Here is a 20,721-nt window from a genome sequence, read left to right on the forward strand (position 1 = left end):
GGAAATGAGAAAGGCCTGCAAGACAAGTGTGGCCTGCAAGGCAAGTGTGGGTTTCTGTTTCACTGGGAGTCAGGAAAAGACTTAGAGGAGCTATGAAGTGTTGGCACAGCTCTGCTCACTGCACACATGTGCTGCTGGCTGGGGAGCAGCAGAATTTCTCCTCTCTATAACTATACAAACTCAGAAAAAGCAGATGACTCTCTGATGAGCAGCCCCCCTCCTTCACAGAGAAAGAAGATATGTTCTTGCTTGGGATGATTTAAGCCAGGCCCCATCCCCACCATTCACGGCTGGGCTAATGCTCTTGTGGAGGGAGGCACAAGCAGATGGGATCCAAAGAGATCATATTCCAAAGTCTGTAAGATGCTCTATTGGGTTATTCAGTAACAGATACAATCCCCACCATGATCAGCAGGTTGTTGCTTATGGCCCTGGCCTTGATTTCTGTAATAGCTTTGAATAGGAAATGCTACTCTTTTCTATGATCTTTCAAATCTATGGCTGTAGAAGACTTGTACATAGCCGAAGATGTGCATAAATGCCTTATATCTCTGGATTCTCTACCACTTCATCTGATCATGTATGTAGATTAATGTCTTTCTACAGAGGGTGCCATTAAGGTCTCTAAAACTAGTCCCTAATGTTCAAACATTGTGAAAGCAAGTAATTGTGCTATGTGCCTGACAACAGAAATCATAAATTAACTATTACATAGTAAGAAAAAAAAATGCTTCTGAATGCAGTACAAAAGACTAAAAAAAAAAGCAAGCAAAAGAAGAGAGCAAGGAGGAGGAAAAACAGAAAACATTTAACTTGATATAACAATCTTCTTCCTTATCTGCATCTTCTTCCTTATCTACATCTTTTGCAATACCAGCTATAGCAGTACACATCCATATTTCATTATTAACTAATGTCATCTGTGAACACAAACAAAATCTATAATGTTATTGAAAATAATATCTTCAACAAACAGAATTAAAATAATGTGGATGGTCTGACAGGGTAAGTCAAGGCAAACTTTGAAGAGAAAGGCAATATAATTTACCTGGGCAATTGAAATAGCCGGGAAAAGTACATGGTCTCTGGACATGGAAGCTTCTCTGAAGAAGGACATATTTACCCAGAGATTTTTGTTACCTTTCTATCTAGATTAACCTACCGAAAGATATTACCTCTGCTTACCAACCCTGGCCATTTACATCCCTCATTCAGTAGAACTACAACAGCTTTTCAGATGTAAATATGTTTTTTTTCCCCTTCTAAAAAGATCTTGATCTCAGTGCTGCAAACTTTTGTGGACATAATATTTTTGTGAAAGCCATTCGAAATTTAACATGACAGAGAGGATAGAGAAATGGATTCAAAGATGAATTGAGCCATAAAAGCCAAAAGGTTATTTCATACAAGGAGTTGTGGACACAGATTCCTTGGCAGGCCCCACGAATTATCATTAATAATGTATATGGGGCCCAACAAATGGCAAAGATGCACACAATTATGGCAAGTGACTTTGCAATTTTCTTATCCTGTTGCAGTTTTGATCTGGTCTTCGCACAGAAAGAAGCGGAGAGGTCATTCTCTGGGGTTACAGAATTACCTCTGGATGGCAGTGAGCTTACAGTTACCAAAGACTCTTTCTTTGGCCTCATAGAGGAAGAACTACTGTCCTCTGCTTCCGAAGAAGATAAGCCTTGCCTTGGCAGGAGGCAAGATCTCCAAGACAGGCCACCGCTCTTGGGCGGCTCGCTGTCCAACACACTGCCACGTCTCTGACGCTTATGGATATCCCGGAAGATGTGCACATTGAAATAGGTCACAGAGACCAGCGGCACAAAGAACTCCACGGTGGAGGCGCACAGCAGGAAGTACCAGTTGTTGAAGAACTCGGCGTAGCACTCGTCCGGCGGCACCACGCTGCAGCCGGCCACGAGCTCCCAGAGGAGAACTGCCGGGCAGTAGAGCAGGAAGGCCAAGGCCCAGATGGCCGCCATCTTCACAACGGGGCTGGAGGCCGCTCCCTGCTGCACTCGGTAGGACACCTGTGAGAAGCAAAGAAGAGTATCATACCTTTAGATATATTTGGAAGCCACAAAAATACCAGCAAAGGAGCAGCTATACTGTTTGATAATTCTGAGCTACAGCTATGCTGAACAGCTGAAGCTCACCCAGAAACGTCCCCAGTTATGTTTAATTTATTGATGTTGACATAGCATAGGAGTGTCTCTTGACAGGTTAATGTAACAATGCTAGGGTCCTGGTCCAGGCAATGAAACACAATCATCCATCAGTGTCAGAAGCATCTCTTAATTTGTGGTGCTTTGTTTGAGACATCTGCAGTCTGATTCGCCAGAGTAATTAGCATTTTACAGTTGCTCGGTGCATGACTCCCATTTGCTGACAACCACACTGCCTTTTGACAGCATTTTACAGGGAAATGGGACTGTATAACTGACAGAAAATGTGCCACCTATATTTAACAGACACCTTTGAAAAATGCATTTACCATATATATCATGAGGAGCTAGGGATGGACTCCAGTTCTGCAGCCCTTAGCTGACAAAGCCATGAAATCATCCCTTTTCTTCCTGTCTCCCCCAGCTCCTGGCCTAGAACATATTTTTCACTATATGATTTAGAAGAGGCAAATATTTTATAGCTCTCATGCCCTGCTCATTCCCTTTGGTAGGATGTTAGGAAGAATCTATTACTCTGGGAGCAAAGTCAGACATCCAGTTAAATACACACACACACACACACATATATTTATGAATGTCATTAAAGACTATCATATAAATATCCATAGGTCTTAATTGAATTTGCATAGGTGCTTTTAATTTGGCCCTTTGTAAGTGTTGAGTCTTTGCCTTTACAATGTAATGTTTCCTAAATATAAAATGTTCAGGTGTTTAATTTCCCAGATTTTTTTCCTTGAAATAAAATTAAATAACAGAAAATAATAATAATTAATAAAAAGAACACAAGTATAATAATCCTAATACTTTTTAAAAAGCTGAAATGTAACATAAGATATCATATTGACATCCTTATAAATTACCAAAGAACTGGAACCTTTATCTCTCCCACGCATTTCACTACCACTTCAGCTAACACAATTACTGGTGAGAAAAGCTGACCTCCATCCTTCATATGAACCAAGCTATAAAGTACAAAGGGCTCTCTGCAGAAAACAGAGACACAACATGCACCTGAAGTCCTGTGTAGCACCTGCTCCACATACTGAAAGTTTATTCCTGCATATCCCCAGTGTACTTCATATCACTGCCCTATCACCAGTGCCTATTTCTCTCATGCCTAATTTCAGGCATTCACAGTTTACTTCAAACTTCCTCTTTCCTTAGCCCTCTTTTTTTATTGCCACACTCCTCCCTTGCCTTCTTCACCCCTCCAGTTTCTCTAGTAGCACAACAGCAGCCCATAGCAAGAACGAGGAGAAAAGAGCTGATGCACTGTCTCTGGCCTGGAGTGTGCTCAGTGCAGAATATTCACCTCGTTTGCCTGCAAAAATGTAGCAATTTTCACATGCCAGCACAATTTTGAGAGCTCTTGTTTTGAGTTAATTTGGGCCTATGCTCACTAATGCAACAAGAGGTATATCACTAATATCAAGATTTGATCCAGCAAGGTCCACGTCCCGCATTCTTGAGACAAAACTCAGAGGCACTATAAACAGGGTACTTACAGCTTTAGTAACACACAGGAAACGGTCATAGCTGATGAGAACAATGTTAAATACTGAAGCTGTGCAGAGAAGGTAGTCCATAAGAAGCCAGAACTTGCAGACGTTTCTTCCCAACTGCCATTTCCCTGTAAGGCTGTAAGGGATGTACAGAGGGATGCAGAATGCACCTATGAAAAGCAATGGTAAAGACACAATGCAAAGTTAAAGTCAGGACTGTGAAGGGTGTTCATGGAAGCAGAGAGTATTTTAGTCTTTATTTAAAAAGAAATACTAGTAAGATACCAATAATTTAGACTAGCAAGTAATTTATACATAGAAATTCTTAAATACTCATGAAATCTGATGATGACTTTCTACATGTCAGACCTCAGAGAATTTTGTATGCCAAATGTTAGGAGTAGGCTTAGGAGAAATCAGCAACAAAGGATCTGCTGAAGAGGAAAACTGCAGTCTAACCAGCTTTATAGACTCTAACGATCTGTGCCCAGCGTGTATGCATTGCGGCTATGCTTAGACAAGTAACTTTATTACTATATATCCTACAGTTTCATTTGCGTTAGACTTTTCCCCCAAACACATCTACAAAAGTTGCTAATGTTGCTTATTAATGTGAGATTAGTTAGCATTTCTAAGTTACCAAAAATATACTGAAGATTTTGTGTGTTGTCTAGAAACCTGCCAAGGATAGAGTAATCACAGCAGAGATATGAAACTCTTTGTAAGCAATATGTTAATCGTGCTGGTTCTCTAGCTGAGATCACTCTGATTTTTTTTTTTTTTTTTTTGGTTTACTGTGTTTAGCTTTCACCTAAAAGGCCAAGGAACAAAGAAATTTAGGCAATGAGAAAAACAAGTCAGTATTTACCCTAGCATGGAAGAAAGATTGATAAATAGAGACTAAAATTCTTGCGGTTAAGGAGGTGTTAAACACAGAGAAAAGAACAAAATAAAACAGTAAGGATGAAAATCCTGCCCCGCCCCAAATCTATCTGAAATCAGGTAATGTTTCATTTTGTTATAATGTGCTGTAGTTGTTTGCAAATGCAAAATGTTTGTAAATTGCTACCAAGACAATTTACCAGTAATTTTTCCTTTCTCCATCTATCAGGAAACAAAACTTTTCTTGCCAGAAGTGAAAAAAAAGACTCCACTAATCATTGCTAATTTGCTAGCACATATATTAGTTTTGTAACAGCTACTTGCAATACAAATAAAGCTGAAGTAGGGAGTTGCCTTTAGACAGGATACCAAAACTTTGGCTTCCAGCAAACTATTTTCACAAGCAAGTCCTGTTTGTGTTTTATTTTTAAGATAGTAATTCAGCAACTTCTTTCTTATAATGTAATATTACCACCACAAATATTCTTTCAAAAATGTCTGATGCTCCATGCCTGAAATAGCTGCCCCACTAGAGACAAATACAGAATGCTATGCAGTGTCAAGATCCACTGTAAACTTTTCAGATTATTATTTTTAATATGTCAGCTGAAGATGGCAAGATCTTAAAATTTACTGAACATACTGAGGCTGGTGTGACGCACTGACAATAATCATCTTTGGGGCAAGGATCTGATAGCAATGGCTGCTATCACAGGCACCAGCGTGCAGCACTTTCAATATCAATAACTTGTCTTATACGCTTAATACGCACTTGAAATACAAGCAGCATCACTCCTCTGCAAAATACTCATTTTACAGAGTTGCTGATAACAGCTACTGTTCTCACCAACTTCAATGTGATCAAACAATGTGTGACACCATGTCCAAAATAATCTCTGAATTTAGCTATAGGTATAACTATAGCGTAAGAACCAGGCTTCTGTATTTGAAATTATTCTCACTTTTAATAACAAGAAGATGCAAAAGACATGAGTCACACTGTCTGGAAAGATCCCAGTTTCTTAAGACATTAAAAAAATACTACAACAGTTTCAGAAAATAGAGCATCTTCTGACTGATCTCAGAGAAAAAGGTCACCAGATCTAGGTGGATGGTCTATGAGCCAACAAAATACTTGTATTAGCCATTTCCTCTTGGCTGACTTAAGAGTCCATGAGGCAAAAGCTACAAACAAGAACTGGTATAGAAGGTAGGATTTAAAAATTCTTGATTAAATTATAAATTATGAGGAGAAACAGACTTTTCCAGTAGACCTGAGTAATGGAGTGGCAGTTCTAGCCAACTGCATGTAGACAGCAGGAAAACAAATGTTTCAGCAGAGGCATCATTTAGGTTCTGCCCCATGGACTGATCCTCAGAATTAGAGACTGTCTGCCAAAAATTACACAGATTAAGTAGTCTTAGAGGCAAAACTCATGTGCTACACTACTCAGCACTGAAAGAGAACGGCACTTGTGAAGAATATGAATAGCTGGAAGTAGTGCAGATCAGTGAGGGTGATACTTCCCTCCTTGTGGTTCGATGAATACTGGTCTCTGTGACCGCCTGAAAGAGAAGCACTTGCATGCAGAAATACCAATTTGCTGGCCTCAAGTCACGACAACGCAGGAAGATTTTTATAATACTTCTCAAAATGCAGTTACTACCTCTTCCTAGGATCCAGGTTTAAAATTTTGTAGTCCTATACTGAAGCAGCTACATTAAAAGAGCCAGGCAGACTTCATTGGAAAACCTTCTAAAAATCAGTGTTTGGCACTTCTGAACTTGCTTAGGAATCTACCTCATCTCCTGTTTGTTAGGACATCTGCTCTGAACGATGCTGGCATGAAGCTTTCTCTGCTGCGCTGGTTCCTGGCTTGAACGCCAAAGGGCTGCTCACCGTGCGTTCCCACCACCCCCCTCCTGACCTGCCACTGCCCACTGCTGCTGGCTTCACTGTACACCCATGGGGAACACACACATACTTCTGCAATGACATTATGGGAAGAGGGGGCTAATAAGGAAAACAGGGAGGTGAAGACTCCTGCTGCCAGCAGGACAATCTGTCTGCCCAAAGCTTGCCCCTGAGGTCCATCCAGTAAAAAGAATATACCGTAGAGCACTCCATATAATTAGCCATCAGCACTATGTAGAGACTTCATTTATTTACTTTCATGTAACACAGGTAGCTGTATATGAACATGGTTACACTGTCAAATATAAGGATATTTTGAGTCTGCAATGAATAATTTAACAGGAGGAGCAGAGGTAAATCAAAACTAATAGCATACAATCTTTCTTTGAGTCAGTATTCACATTCAGTGGTTGCTCCTTTTTTTCTGAAGCAGTAACATTAAAAATATTTATACAACAACAGATGTATTCCTCATTATAATGCATTTCTGGGAAATAAAAGACTGCTAAAACACTTAAAGTTTCCACATTCCTTATCTCTCCCCTAGATACACAGCCGGGAAATACTGATCTTTGAAGAAACCACCCAGCAAAATACTTCCTGGCTTCTCTTAACTTTGCAAAGGAACAAACACTCCATGCCTCCACCCTTGCAACTTACCCACTGCAAAGTCAGAAATCGCAAGATTGAGAAAGAAGTAATTACTCCGATGCCGGAGGTTTCTGTCCAGTAGGAAAGCAAGGATCACCAAGGCGTTGCCAAGGATGGTGACCAGAGCGAGCAGCACCATGAGGACAGCCAGGAGCACCAGCACTCCCAGCGAGAACTGTGAGTTGGATGGCTGTGAGGACGCCGTCCTGTTGCATATTGCCATGGTCGGCAGAGCTTCGGCGGTGCTGTTGAGCATGCTGCGTGTCCAGGTCACCTCTCTGGGAAGAAACTCACCTCTCGTAGGCTGAGCCAAAAGACTGAGGTTCAGTATGGGCTGGATATTGAAACATCAAAAAAAATCACAGTATCAAAATAACATAATTCAATATTCCTAGGCTGTTACATCTGGACTTGCTAATTTTCCTTGATCTGCAGGTATATTTTTGCCTGAAAAGAAAACCTGTAAAAGACTCCCCATAAGCAGTACTACATGCATATGCTTAAGTAAATTATCTCTTTTTCTCCTAAGAGCTGATCCTTATCTACTGAGGTTGAAAAGTCTGAAAAAACTCTATTAAAAGACAAGTGGTTTGCATATTAGCGTTATGTAAGCATTTTTGCACACTGAATTCTCTTGAAGCTAAAACCAGAATTCATTTTCACTTCCCTAGTGGTCAGCTGGATTCGGACTATATATACTTTTACTGTAAAATGTAGGCCTTGTTGTGCCTGCTGTTATACCTTAAACTGAATTGTGTGAATTAAGTTAAAACACAGAGATGTATATTTCTTAATGCTGCTGATTACAGAGCCTCTAAAATTCAAGCTTATACACAGCTGAAATGTCATCAATACCTTCTGAACTCAAACTAATCAAAACACAAGTGTAAACCCTGAATACAGAAGACCAAATACCTGTGCTTCAGAGGACATCATAGGCTTAGCCTATTTAATCCTTTGCAAGCAATTTAAAGCAATCTTCTCCTCAACAAAATGCCAAATTCTTAGCCGTTTGCAAGTGTAAGGAGGCCTATCGCTTCCTCCTCCTCCTCATTTCAGTTATTCTGGTAAGAGTGACAGAGAAAGTGGCAGACCATGACCCATGCCTACAGCTCACCAGCTCCACAGCTCCACAGCACCACAGCAAGGCTACAACCATTTTTTTCAGACTGAGGCTGTGGTGTTGAGTGTACAGCAAGACACAGGGCAAGAAACAAGGAAAGAAAGATGCACTTGGATAGGCTAGGGGGATGAGAGGCTGCAGGGCACAGGGGAACATATTGTAAAGAGCAATTAAGAGCTACAGCACTGAGTGGCCTCTGGAGGAAAAAGAGCAGATGTATCATGCTCTGGGAACCTCTCATTGAGGGAGGCCTCAGAGCCAGCTGATCCTCAACCAAGAGCTCACACAAGAAGAAAAGCAGGGCGATAGCTAACAGAGGCATCCCTGCAGGGGACAGAGGCCAACATGACATCTTGGGGAAACAAACAGGGGGAACTACAGCTCTGCGTGCCATCACAAAGTCACAACATTGCTGCAGTGACAGATGTGGTGGTTCAGCTCACGTGGCTGGCATGTTGCAATGGGCACATACAGACATGTCAGTAAAGACAGGGAAAATCAGGAAGAGGAGTTTCGCTTTGTGTGCAGGAGCAGGTTGAATATATGGAGATTGACAAGAGCTTGGTTGCAATTTTTTGAGTCAGGGTCAGAGAAGAGGACAGTGGCACAGGTGACATTATGATGAGAGTATGTCACAGACCCCCCCCAAACAAGGTAAGTGGATGAAATCTTCTTTAAGAAAGTAAAGGAAGTCTCTGGCTCACAGACCCTGTTACTTATGGAGGACTTCAATCTTCATGACATCTGCTGGAAGAGCAACACAGCGGGGTACAAGCAGTTGAAAAGAATGCTGGATGGTGTCAGTGACAGCTTTTTGATACAATAGCTGGTTGGCCACTGAGGGTGGCACACAGCTGGATCTGCTATTCGCTAGCAAGGAGGAACTAGCTGGGGAAGTGTAATGAGTGGCAGCCTTGGCTGAGGGGATCACGAAGTAGTGATCCAGTTCCTAAAGAGGTGAGGAAGGGGAGTAGCAGAGTACAGACCCTGAACTTCAGATGAACAGACTTCATGTACTCAAGAAACCAGTAGATGGGATCCCATGGGAGGCAACTCCGAAGACCAAAGGAGCTCAAGAAATCTGCAAGTCTTTAAGGACAGCACCTTCCAAAAATAAAACTTATCCATCCCACTTCTCAGAAAAACAAGTAGACATATCAGGAAGGGACTTGCAATGGAACAACAATACGAAAAGGCAGTGTAGAGGAGTTGGAAGCAGGAACAGGCTACAAAGGAAGAACTTCAAAATGTAATCCAGCCGTGTAGCATGGTCTAGGAAAACGTGCAAAGGATGTCAAGGCCCATGCAGAGAACATCTACCACTCCATTAGTATGAAAAGGCTGAATAATGAAAATGTGGCCTCACTGCTGAATGTGGCAGGTGATCTAGTGACAGCAGATACAGGTATGGCTGAAGTACTTAATGCCTTCTTTGCCTCTGTCTTCACTGTCAAGGTCTTCCAGTTCTCTGTGCTTGATGAAAGAGTTCCAAGAGACCTTCAGGGAGTGTGAGGATAAGTCACAGATCTAGCAGCAGCATCCCAGCAGCAAAGAGAAAGCTATATAGGAAGCTGAGACAGGCTCTTCATAGGAGTGTTTGGTGGAAGGCCAGAGACAGTGAGCATAAGCTGAAACAGGAGACATTCAGACCGTATAGGAGAAAAACTTCTTTACTCTGACAACAGACATAGGAACAAGCATACTAGGGAGGCTGAACAGTCCTTCACATCCTTCTGGTCAAAGCATTGAGCAACCTGGTCTGATCTCCCTGCTGAACTTACTTAGAGAAGGCGGTGGGGGCTTGAAATCTCCTGAAGTCCCTTCCTACCTGACCTGTCCTATCATCCTATGACCAAGTGGCTGATTGTAAATGCATGAGAGAGGTGCAGAGTTTTTGAACCATGACTGGTTTTGTATCTTGCTTTGGAGCCAAGTCAGACATGACATTAAAAGTAGAGATTCTCACTGACATCAGTGGATGTCCGTGTGACATCAGAGGACAGTCAATCTCTTGTTTTTTAAAATTAGAGAGGTCACATGGAAGGCTTAAGTTTTTTATCATTCTCTATGGGGCTGTGGGAAAAACCTCTGTGGTCTCTCCTTCCTTCCCCTCTGGATGGGAAAATTAAATGCTAACATAAAGGAGACAGACATGAAAATCACTAGGGCTAAATATCTGTCCAAAATAATAGGTAAACAGCATTTTCTACAACAGGTGGGGTTTTTTGTTTGTTTGTTTGTTTTGGGCTTTTTTGTTTGTTTGTTTTTTAAGACTTGAGAGAGTAAATCAGAGAAAGGCTACTGCAGTTTGGGACGGACCTCACTGACACTCATAGGCTAATCCCCACCCTGTATTTACAATAGCAATTAGACATCTGCAAAGACAGAAGGAAATGCAATGCATGAAGGAGTGAAATGGATGAGTGAGCGAGCAAGTGAGCGGATGAGGGGACTTTGTCTAGAAACCAGTTTGGCAAACAAAGCACTCCGTGTCACTGCATTAAAGGTGCACTCACAAACAAATACTGAACATACATTTTAACATGACCCTGAAAAACATCCAATAGAGTGGAGAAGACTTCTAGAATACTATACTGGTCAAAACAGCTTTAATGCTGCAAGCATTAAGTATCCAGATGTTTGACTTATCCCGGGTGCTGGAGAGCAAGAATTTCTCAGAAAAACATGACAGTCTTTTCAAATAGATGAATGGTATGACAAAATGGTTGGAACACTAGATGCAATCCACAGCCTCAAAAATATTGCCCTGTAGTAATTTCACCACTCTCCTCTATGTGGTTTTAGATTTACTGCATGTTGTGCTCCTCCTCCCATACTTCAAAGATTGGATCCAGTTTACCTAGTCAATAATTGTGAAGGCCATTTTTCCAAAGTAATCAATCCATTCTTTATTCACAAAATGCAAGTAGTTCTCTTACATAAGCATTTTTATGTTAAAAGTATAGGGATAGAAAAGCAGCCAGCTCAAATACTTTGGGCTTACCTACAGTTTTTCTGTTCAACAGATGTTTACTTAGACTATAAATGTTCTGATTATAGACTACTGGTCTATAGAATAGTAGTCTATAAATGTTCTGATTTTTTTAAGCCTTGCAAAAAAGTAAAATGAATAAATCTCTGCCAGTTCCTTAACTCATGACAATGAAAATAGGTGTGCTGAATCAAAGTCCTCTTGAAACTGAAGGCTCCTCTCAGCAATCAGGCTCACAAGGCATAACACTATCCATATGAAGCAAGGAAGCGTAACAAGAATAGTGAAATATAACAGCAAAGGAAGTCCTCAGTCACAAAACTGTAAATAGAATGGCATTTAAGTTCCTCAAAGCCATTAACTTTTGTGTTATGAGTAAGCTGTTTACATGCATTTGAACCACGCTTACAAATAAAAACTGCTTTTGCAACATTTGAAAGCCAATTTCAAAATAGATATTTATTTCAAATAAGATTTTGCAAATTGCCTCTGTGCATTATTCTGTGCACTAGATTGGATTATCTTTCTACATTTTATACATTTATACATATATACAAAGAGAGAAGGGAATTACTTTTTCCCCTCTCCATTTACATAATTGGTGACTCTCACATATCCACAAAAGCCTTCAGGGTGAGTTGCAACACCCAACACCAGGCAAGAAATGCAGTATATGAAAAGTTATAACCAAGCTCCATTGCACTCCTCAGCATATCTACTTACTCCTTTCAGTACTGTGTATGTGCCCTCATTTCAGACAGACTTCTGTGAATCCCATTCTCCAGCCGTGAATATGGCTTTCATCCAGTGATAGAGAAAAATTCAACTTGATACTGGTTCAATGACACAGCAAATCCATCTAATGTCACAATAACATGACAAAGAACTGATCTGGGACAAAAATTACTCTTGTCAGTTCAAATCTGTTCCTGACACTTTGATGGAACATCATTTCACTAACCAGCTGTATGCCAGGTAGAGTATTGTCTGTCCTCTCACAGTCAGCCAAAAGCATAAATCCAGCATGAACTTTGTATTGCTTGCTCTGCTAATTCATCAGGCATGTGAACACGCAGTCAAGCCTGACTACCCCTTAGTAATCAAATAGTGCACAGATCCGTTACTAAAGATCATGAAAGCACGCCCAAAGAGGCAAATGCTGTCAGAATGAAAGTAGTACCGATATGAAAAGTAACAACTACATCTCCCTGTGACAATGTCTGTAACCCATCTCAAACTTTCATTATTATGGAAATATTTATGTTTCCACTGAAAATGGTCCAGACATACAAACCTATTTGTATCATGTCCTGCAACATCAAGTATGGACTATATTATAAGGACAGATATGTTAGTTTAGACAATCTAATCACTTGCAAATTTCTCACCGTGGGCATCATGTAAGGCTGTTCTTAAAAGGCTGTGTATGGGGTCTTACATACATGCACAAAAGGGTATCTCCCTCAGGGAACATCTGTGCAGATATCTAGAAGAGAGTTTTGTGAAAGAGAGGAAGAGAGAGAGGAAGAGAGGGAGGGAGGAGGAGAGGGGGGGAGGAGGAGGGGGAGGAGGAGGAGGGGGGGGAAGAGAGGGGGGGGAAGAGAGAGGGGGGGAAGAGAGGGGGGGAAGAGGGGGGGGAAGAGGGGGAAGCGAGGGGGGGGAAGCGAGGGGGGAAAGGGGGAGGAAGAGAAGGGGGGAAGGGGGGGGAAGAGGGGGGTAAGCGAGGGGGGGAAGGGGGGGGAAGAGAGAGGGGGGGAAGAGAGAGGGGGGAAGAGAGAGGGGGGGAAGAGAGAGGGGGGGAAGAGAGGGGAAGGGCAGGGAAGAGGAGGGGAAGAGAGGGGGAAGAGGGGGGGAAGGGGGGAACGGGGGGAAGGGAGGGGGAAGAGAGGGTGGGGGAAGAGAGAGAGAGAAACTCAAATCCACAAACAACCCACAAAGGACACCAAATAAAATGTTTTTATACATTTTTTTGCTCTAGATCATGTTTATCTTGTCACAACACGAGTGAAAACAAACAACAAAATCAGGGAAAGTACACGCCTCTGCTGCACTCTCAGACAACACCATCAATGAACAAAAGCTTTTCCTATATTTCTGCTGAAAATATTTTTAAAAAAGTAGCAAGTAAGAGAGAAATATTATCTGTAAGTCCTTTGCTTTAAATCTCTAAAAAGAAGGTGTGTAATGTGATCTTAATGTTGCAAACTTTTTGGGACATAATATTTTAACAAAAGCCATTCGAAATCTCATATGGCAGAGAGGGTAGAGAAATGGATTCAAAGATGAATTGAGCCATAAAAGCCAAAAGGTTATTTCATACAAGGAGTTGTGGACACAGGTTCCTTGGCAGGCCCCACGAATTATCATTAGTAACGTATACGGGGCCCAACAAATGGCAAAGATGCACACAATTATGGCAAGTGACTTTGCAATTTTCTTATCCCGTTGCAGTTTTGATCTGTTTTTTACACGGAAAGAAGCAGAGGAATCATTTTTGATGATTATGGAGTTGGTTCGTGTTGGAGAAGAACCTGCCAGTTTCCACGACCTACTTAATGATGAAACGCTGTCCTCTGCTTCCGAAGAAGATAAGCCTTGCCTTGGCAGGAGGCAAAATCTCCAAGACAGGCCACCGCTCTTGGGCGGCTCGCTGTCCAACACACTGCCACGTCTCTGGCGCTTACCGCTCTTGGGCGGCTCACTATCCAAAGCGCTGCCACGTCTCTGACGCTTATGGATATCCCGGAAGATGTGCACATTGAAATAGGTCACAGAGACCAGCGGCACAAAGAACTCCACGGTGGAGGCGCACAGCAGGAAGTACCAGTTGTTGAAGAACTCGGCGTAGCACTCGTCCGGCGGCACCACGCTGCAGCCGGCCACGAGCTCCCAGAAGAGAACTGCCGGGCAGTAGAGCAGGAAGGCCAAGGCCCAGATAGCTGCCATCTTCACAACGGGGCTGGAGGCCGCTCCCTGCTGCACTCGGTAGGACACCTGTGAGAAGCAAAGGACACATCGCTCCTTCATACAGCATTTTGGAACAAACAGCTCATAAAAAGTAAATAACTCAAGTATACTTTTTGTTCTGCGGTTCCCCAGACACCCAGAAGCTCATCACTTCTGTACAGTCCTGAAAAGCTCTATTAATCTTGGTCATGAAATACTGTAGTTCTGTGATTGATTTTACTATTCGGGATTGGAAAGGGGCACATAAATTATGATAATCCTGAAATCCAGGGGAAACCTAGGGGAAAGGATATTGTTTGATTTCTTCACCACCACAGTAAAGAAATATTAATAATCAGTTTATGATTCAAGAAATCCTTAATCTTCAAGTAGAGTGAAGACAGTTATGGGACTTCCTCCCTGCACTGGCAACAGTAGAGGTTCTCTACATTAGACAGACTGACAAGAAAGACTGCAAACAGTAGAAAATTGAATTGTTAATATTATTTCCTCCTACCACAAAAGAAAATCTATCCCACACATATGCTTTAATAGTCCTTACTTTATTGAAACATTCTAACACTCACTTTACCTTGCAAACAGGTCTTTTTCTACTGCAAATGTTGAAGTTCTTTTGCCTACCCAGATTTCATTAATTTACCCAGATTGTATTAATTTATCTTACTGTCTAGCCATGAATAAATATCTGTTTTTTAAAAATATTAAAAATTAAAATTATATCATCCAAAGTTAGGACAGGCAAGAATTAATACCACCCTTCTAACAGCCCATGTAAGAATAATACATACTTCTAGCTCTTGGCCCCTGTATCTTTCAAAGCACGGGATGATCAGTTAATGAGAAGCTAATCAATGTTTATTTCCTCCACACTGTTCAGTATTTGTAATCTCAGGCTTTACTGAGATCCAGAACTATTATCTTCCTCACTGAAATTCCTACGCTATTTATTAGTATGGCATCTGCATGCTACCCAAATATTATTGAATGCTTTCTTCACAGCATAAGGCATTACGGACATGACTGTCCCTATTTTACTACTGAATAACGAAGCAATGAGAACGTGTTACAGGCTTTATTTTGGATTCCATATTGTAAACATTTGTAGCCTGAAGTGTCAGTATTTTACATCTTATAGCACCATTTTGTCTCAAAGCAGCACTCCAGTTCATATCAACTGCAATTATGAATTTTCAATAAGACCAAAGGCTTCTCAGCTAATAGGCAGAAAACAGGAAGCTCATTGCTGCTTCATTAAAAGTTTAATCTGACTGGGCCCTGACCACGTGCTAGCTCTGCAGCAGGTGCAGGGGAAGATCCCAAGTCCATAAGGAACCATGGTATCTTTTGGGTAACAGTCCTAAGTTGCATACTCCCAAATTCACTCCATCCTAATAACACAGAGGAGGAAAACAGAATGCGATCATGTCATTAAAACTGTCATCAATGCATACGACCATGGGCCCAGTTGGGTTACAGACACTTTCTTAATTTACACTTCTCATGTTATGAATTCTGCAGCAATATTAATATTCCTCAATATTACTAGTTCTCAAACACAGGAATTTTTGCACCTGATCGTTCAGTTTTAAAACAACAGCAGTGGTAGCATCAGCAACAAAAACATAAACAAAAACTCAAAACCATAACACTGGGGAAAAAAACAGAGATAAGGCCTCTTATCAGCACTTTCTGAATGCGAAGCTCCAGATCTACCCCACAGCACATGCCACTTGCGCTAACAGACGGCTATCAGCAAAGGATGCCCATCTTCCTTCTGGGTTGAACATCAGGTAAGAGCTTAGAAATGGTGAACGTTGATATTTACTTGTAGATTCCCCAGGTATCTTCTGATGCAGGAGGATGATAAAACTCAAGAAATACCTCCTCTTCCACTGCACATTTCTATCTATTATTGTTTTCACCTCCAAGGATTTGTTTCCATCCCAGTGCTTGTTTGGTAGTACATCAGTCACCCTAGGTGGTACTACAGTTCCTTGTATGTTCTCCAGCCAATCCATCTCCACATCTCTCTCCATACTCCCTTCTCCTTTTAGAAATTTATCCTAAACTCAGGCACCTCCTTGACTTAACCTACTTTTAATTACCACTCTTTTAACAATCAAAGCCCAAGTCCTCCACACCACCTACTTTCTCGCTTTGACCTCCACCTCCTCTGTACTGTAATTAGGCAGCTTCTCATGTGAGCAGCTGCAGGGGAACACCAAAAACTCAAGCAAGATCTTCTCATTTCCCCATGTTTCAGTACCACAGCATGTAGAGCAGCCAGAAAATGGATAGAAAACATCTTATTTCTAGTGTATCTAGCTTAAGCATGAAAAAAAATCTTGAAAGTTGCCCACCTCTACTAAGTCTCTACAAAGTTTTTGAAAACTTGCATATTTAGGCAAATTTTTACAGGCTAGGAAAAGGCATACCTACAGCAACCTATATGCTAAAAAATGGGCCAGAAGCACCGAAGTTTCTCCAGAAAAAAAAAAAAAGTACAATAATAAACACTTTAGTGTTTTCAGAATAAAGAACTTTTCCCAGCTTTGCTGTCAAAGAGCTGAATTATTTCCACTCAAACTTTTAATCCCCACAATGAAGGGCTATTGAGCTTTTAGTATTATTGGGGAAAAAAAGAGTTTTAAATAAGTTAAAATATCTATTTTTATATATATATAAATAATTAGAAATGTTCTACTTACAGCTTTTGTAACTGACAGGAAACGGTCATAGCTGATAAGGACGATATTAAACACTGAAGCTGTACACAAAAGATAGTCCATAACTAGCCAGAGCTTGCACAGGCTTCTTCCCAAGTGCCACTTCCCTGTCAGGCCATAAGGGATGTACAAAGGTATACAAAAAGCACCTATGGAAATAAACCAAATGAACATGTCATAGGCAGCGCTGCAGGCAGTGCTAATGAAAGCACTGGAACATCTTTGCATTGTCTGATAAAAAAACAAAGTTATTCAGATTGGGATTTCCACGCAGAAGGCTTTGTATTCTCATGCAGACAATGAACACTTTACTGCGTACTAGACACGAGTCAAATATTTTTGAAAGCATATCATGTTCAGCATCACCTCCCAAGTTTACATCGCTTGATAAAAGACAAAGCAACTGCCTTTGCTTTGGCTGCTATAGTAAACGCTAGGCTGTATTAAGGCACTGAAATTCAAATGAAAAGATTTTTTTTTTCCTTCTGGTGTAATTTACTAACTGGTTTCTACAAAATACAGTCTGTCATACTTAAATTCTCTCACAAAACAAGCATGACAAGGTGTCTGAAAATACTCCAGAATTTACTGTTATAGAAATACAAAGAGGACTTCACATTAATCTTTCAAATTATATAAGCAAAAAGCTAAAAAGAACTGCATGATTAATTAAAAACATTGTCTAAAACTTCTGATAATATGCGCTTGACCATAACCACTTTTCAGCAGTGAACTGATAGGATATTATTTGTAGGAACACAAGAAGCTGTGAAAACATACATGAGTGATCGGCACCAATGGCTACCTAAATTTAAGCTATCAACAGCCAAATGTTGTGAAAGTGCCAATTTTAATGATTTTCTAGGTGACTGTATTAGAGCCGCAGTTACAAACTTGTAAGCCTGAAGAGCTTACAGAGTAGTTTGCTGTACCAGAGAGCAGTGAGCCCTAAGGATGGACAGCATCAGTGCTGCAGTAAAATGGTATCACTGCATCTGTAGAGCAACTAATACTTGCTTCTTCACTCAGAAGGGTATAGTATATGTTTTAACATTCACAGAAAAAAAAAAAGAGGAGGATTATTTCAATTTTACATGCACTTCAAAATAGTGTTCTCTAATGCCAAAGGTACTGAGGATTATTGAGAGTTCCTATTTCTCTAAAAATGTTACAGTTCTTGTTATTCTCTCTCTCTACGAAAAATTAAGAGATCTTTGTTCATATGCTATATGTTATAGGTCCAGAAGAAGAGAGGTAAAGCAAAAGTTGTTGAAGGGCAGGAGTTAGGCAATGCTAAGCCGTACAACTTCCTTTGCAAGGAGAAACTATTTACTTTCCCCTTCTCAGCTAGATGCCATTGCTTATTCAGTGCAGCGTTGGACTGTGAGCATGGCAGACACTGTTCCACTGGTTGGTTTTCTGTTCACAGCTGGTGTTTCTCTGCCGGCTATATAACATTCTTCTGCGACAGGGTAAGAGGTGCTTGGGATGAAAAGCTTCTGCACCTGGGACATGGACAGGGTTTGCGAATGGAAGAGGAGAGACTCAAATATGCCGTGGGCCGGGGCACAACAGATTCAAAATTGCATGTGCAGAACTCTTCCAGCCTTGGGACAGGTCTGAATTTTGACTCGTCTGCTGTTCAATGTTTGACTCAGCAGCACCTACATAGGCACTCAGAGTGCTGCCATTTCCACACCGAGGCCCATGCTGTTTTAGAGCCAGACCGGCCACTGTCTAGCAGAGAGGAGGTCCTCATCCTGGGATGCGCTAAAGAGCAGAGAGCAATCTCTGCAGCACCACAAGGCAAGGACACACTCAGGGAAGTTGTTGTCCATACAGGGGAAGGCATCAAAATATTGTACAGAATATCGTGGATATGGATATCCATGTATATCAGAGTATCATGGACCTGGATATCATGAAGACTGGAATATTAAAAGCCTTGCACATGACAACATTTCTGATACAGGCTTTGTGGCTATAAACTTGAAAACAGTGTCTTCTACTCTTTCAGTGTCCTTTTTAGATGTACACAACATAAAAAGCGTAGAATGAAAACAGTTTCAATTATTAAAAGGTCTGTTTGTCATGCAGTAAGTCCGAATATAGATTTGGTGATATATCCACACTTGCTTTAAACTATTCTTCTGCCTATAATTTATTTAACCAACAATAATTTAACCAACAATAATACAATAATTTAACCAACACTTTTAATAGAGTATGCAAGACTTCATAGAAAATATCGGTACATTAGTCAATCTCCAACTGCACATGATGCTAACATTTTAACTGTACTTTTTCTCAATACAATTTCAAAAGTAACTGTGTCCATATATAAAAATATGCACCCTAATAATCAAACTTCCTATTTTTATTTTGCTATTTTTATTTACCTGTTCCTAAGTTATGACTGTAGGTAAAGCCATGTACAATAAAATGTTTAAAAATAATAATCACTCTTCACTGGGAAACTTTAGGTAATCATCAGTATTGTATCGCAGTACAACAAACTAAAAGATAACAACAATGTATGCAAAACTCATCAGTTAATATATACTTGGCTCAGTTTAAGTATCTAGGCTTTACTGCAAACTAGTAACAAACAATTCCCCCTCTTCTTTACTCAGAATCAACTCGTACGTGTAGCATTGTTTTCCTGAAGCAATAGCATTAAACAATATGTATTTATCTAACAAAGAAGGCTTTGCATATGATAAAATATTTCTGAGAAATAACAGACTACTAAAACACTTAACGAAGTTTCCACATTCCTTATCTTTTCCCTGGACTCACACAGCTGGGAAATACTGATCTTTGAAGAAACCACCCAGCAAAATACTTCCTGGCTTCTCTTAACTTTGCAAAGGAACAAACACTCCATGCCTCCACCCTTGCAACTTACCCACTGCAAAGTCAGAAATCGCAAGATTGAGAAAGAAGTAATTACTCCAATGCCGGAGGTTTCTGTCCAGTAGGAAAGCAAGGATCACCAAGGCGTTGCCAAGGATGGTGACCAGAGCGAGCAGCACCATGAGGACAGCCAGGAGCACCAGCACTCCCAGCGAGAACTGTGAGTTGGATGGCTGTGAGGACGCCGTCCTGTTGCATATTGCCGTGGTCGGCAGAGCTTCGGCGGTGCTGTTGAGCATGCTGCGTGTCCAGGTCACTTCTCTCCGGGAAGAAACTCACCTCTCGTAGGCTGAGCCAAAAGGGTAAGATTTGTAACCTGTAAGGAACATTCGTAATGCAAGGAACATCAAGAGGCCAGACCAGAAAGTCTCCCCAACAGACTGAGGGGAGGGAATTAAAGAGTTCTGGTGCAAGATTTTTCTGCCTTATGATTTTGTAATTTTAATAAGTAGCAATTCATCTGAAACTGTAAGAGTTACCAGTAAGAAATATGTAGTGTTTTCAAGCTCATATCTTAAAATGTAAGCTCTTCCTTATGCAACATGATCTTTATCAGTAGAGTCAGCAGGGCTGCTTTAATATTCCCTCTCATCCTCCTCTCATTCTTCTCTCATGTTCTCTCTCTGTCTTGAAGTGTTTTGCTTGTTAGCATTATAGACCTCAACTTTTTCTAGAAGTTGTCTCTTATTCTGGGGTACCTAGTCTTATGAGACTTTATATTACACTTCTGATTTTATCCTCATTTATCTAGGGACAGTACATTTCACTAAGTCTGTGGTCCCTGGGTATTATTTTGCATGCTTTTTGCCATCCAAAGGCATAATCAGCATTTCTCTTTTGGTTCTTTTT

At 40.9% G+C, this 20,721-nt stretch overlaps 2 protein-coding genes across 2 annotated transcripts; both read right to left on the bottom strand.

Moving 5' to 3' along the window:
- Nucleotides 1-1,262: 1,262 nt before the first annotated feature.
- On the bottom strand, nt 1,263-7,404 carry LOC104570747 (histamine H3 receptor). The gene is made up of 3 exons (XM_010217785.2): nt 7,158-7,404; nt 3,704-3,870; nt 1,263-2,042 (listed from the first exon to the last, which is right to left on the bottom strand). The coding sequence occupies exons 1-3, from the start codon at nt 7,402-7,404 to the stop codon at nt 1,263-1,265; spliced, it is 1,194 nt and encodes a 397-aa protein (XP_010216087.2).
- Nucleotides 7,405-13,425: 6,021 nt separating this feature from the next.
- LOC104570746 (histamine H3 receptor) lies at nt 13,426-20,141 on the bottom strand. Its single transcript, XM_010217784.2, has 3 exons — nt 19,865-20,141; nt 16,939-17,105; nt 13,426-14,257 (listed from the first exon to the last, which is right to left on the bottom strand). The coding sequence occupies exons 1-3, from the start codon at nt 20,109-20,111 to the stop codon at nt 13,430-13,432; spliced, it is 1,242 nt and encodes a 413-aa protein (XP_010216086.2). The 5' UTR covers nt 20,112-20,141; the 3' UTR covers nt 13,426-13,429.
- Nucleotides 20,142-20,721: the final 580 nt, after the last annotated feature.

Source organism: Tinamus guttatus, unplaced genomic scaffold (genome assembly GCF_059628265.1).
Source record: "Tinamus guttatus ecotype Peru unplaced genomic scaffold, ASM5962826v1 Tinamus_guttatus_pri_ptg000249l, whole genome shotgun sequence".
Lineage (NCBI taxonomy): Eukaryota > Metazoa > Chordata > Aves > Tinamiformes > Tinamidae > Tinamus > Tinamus guttatus.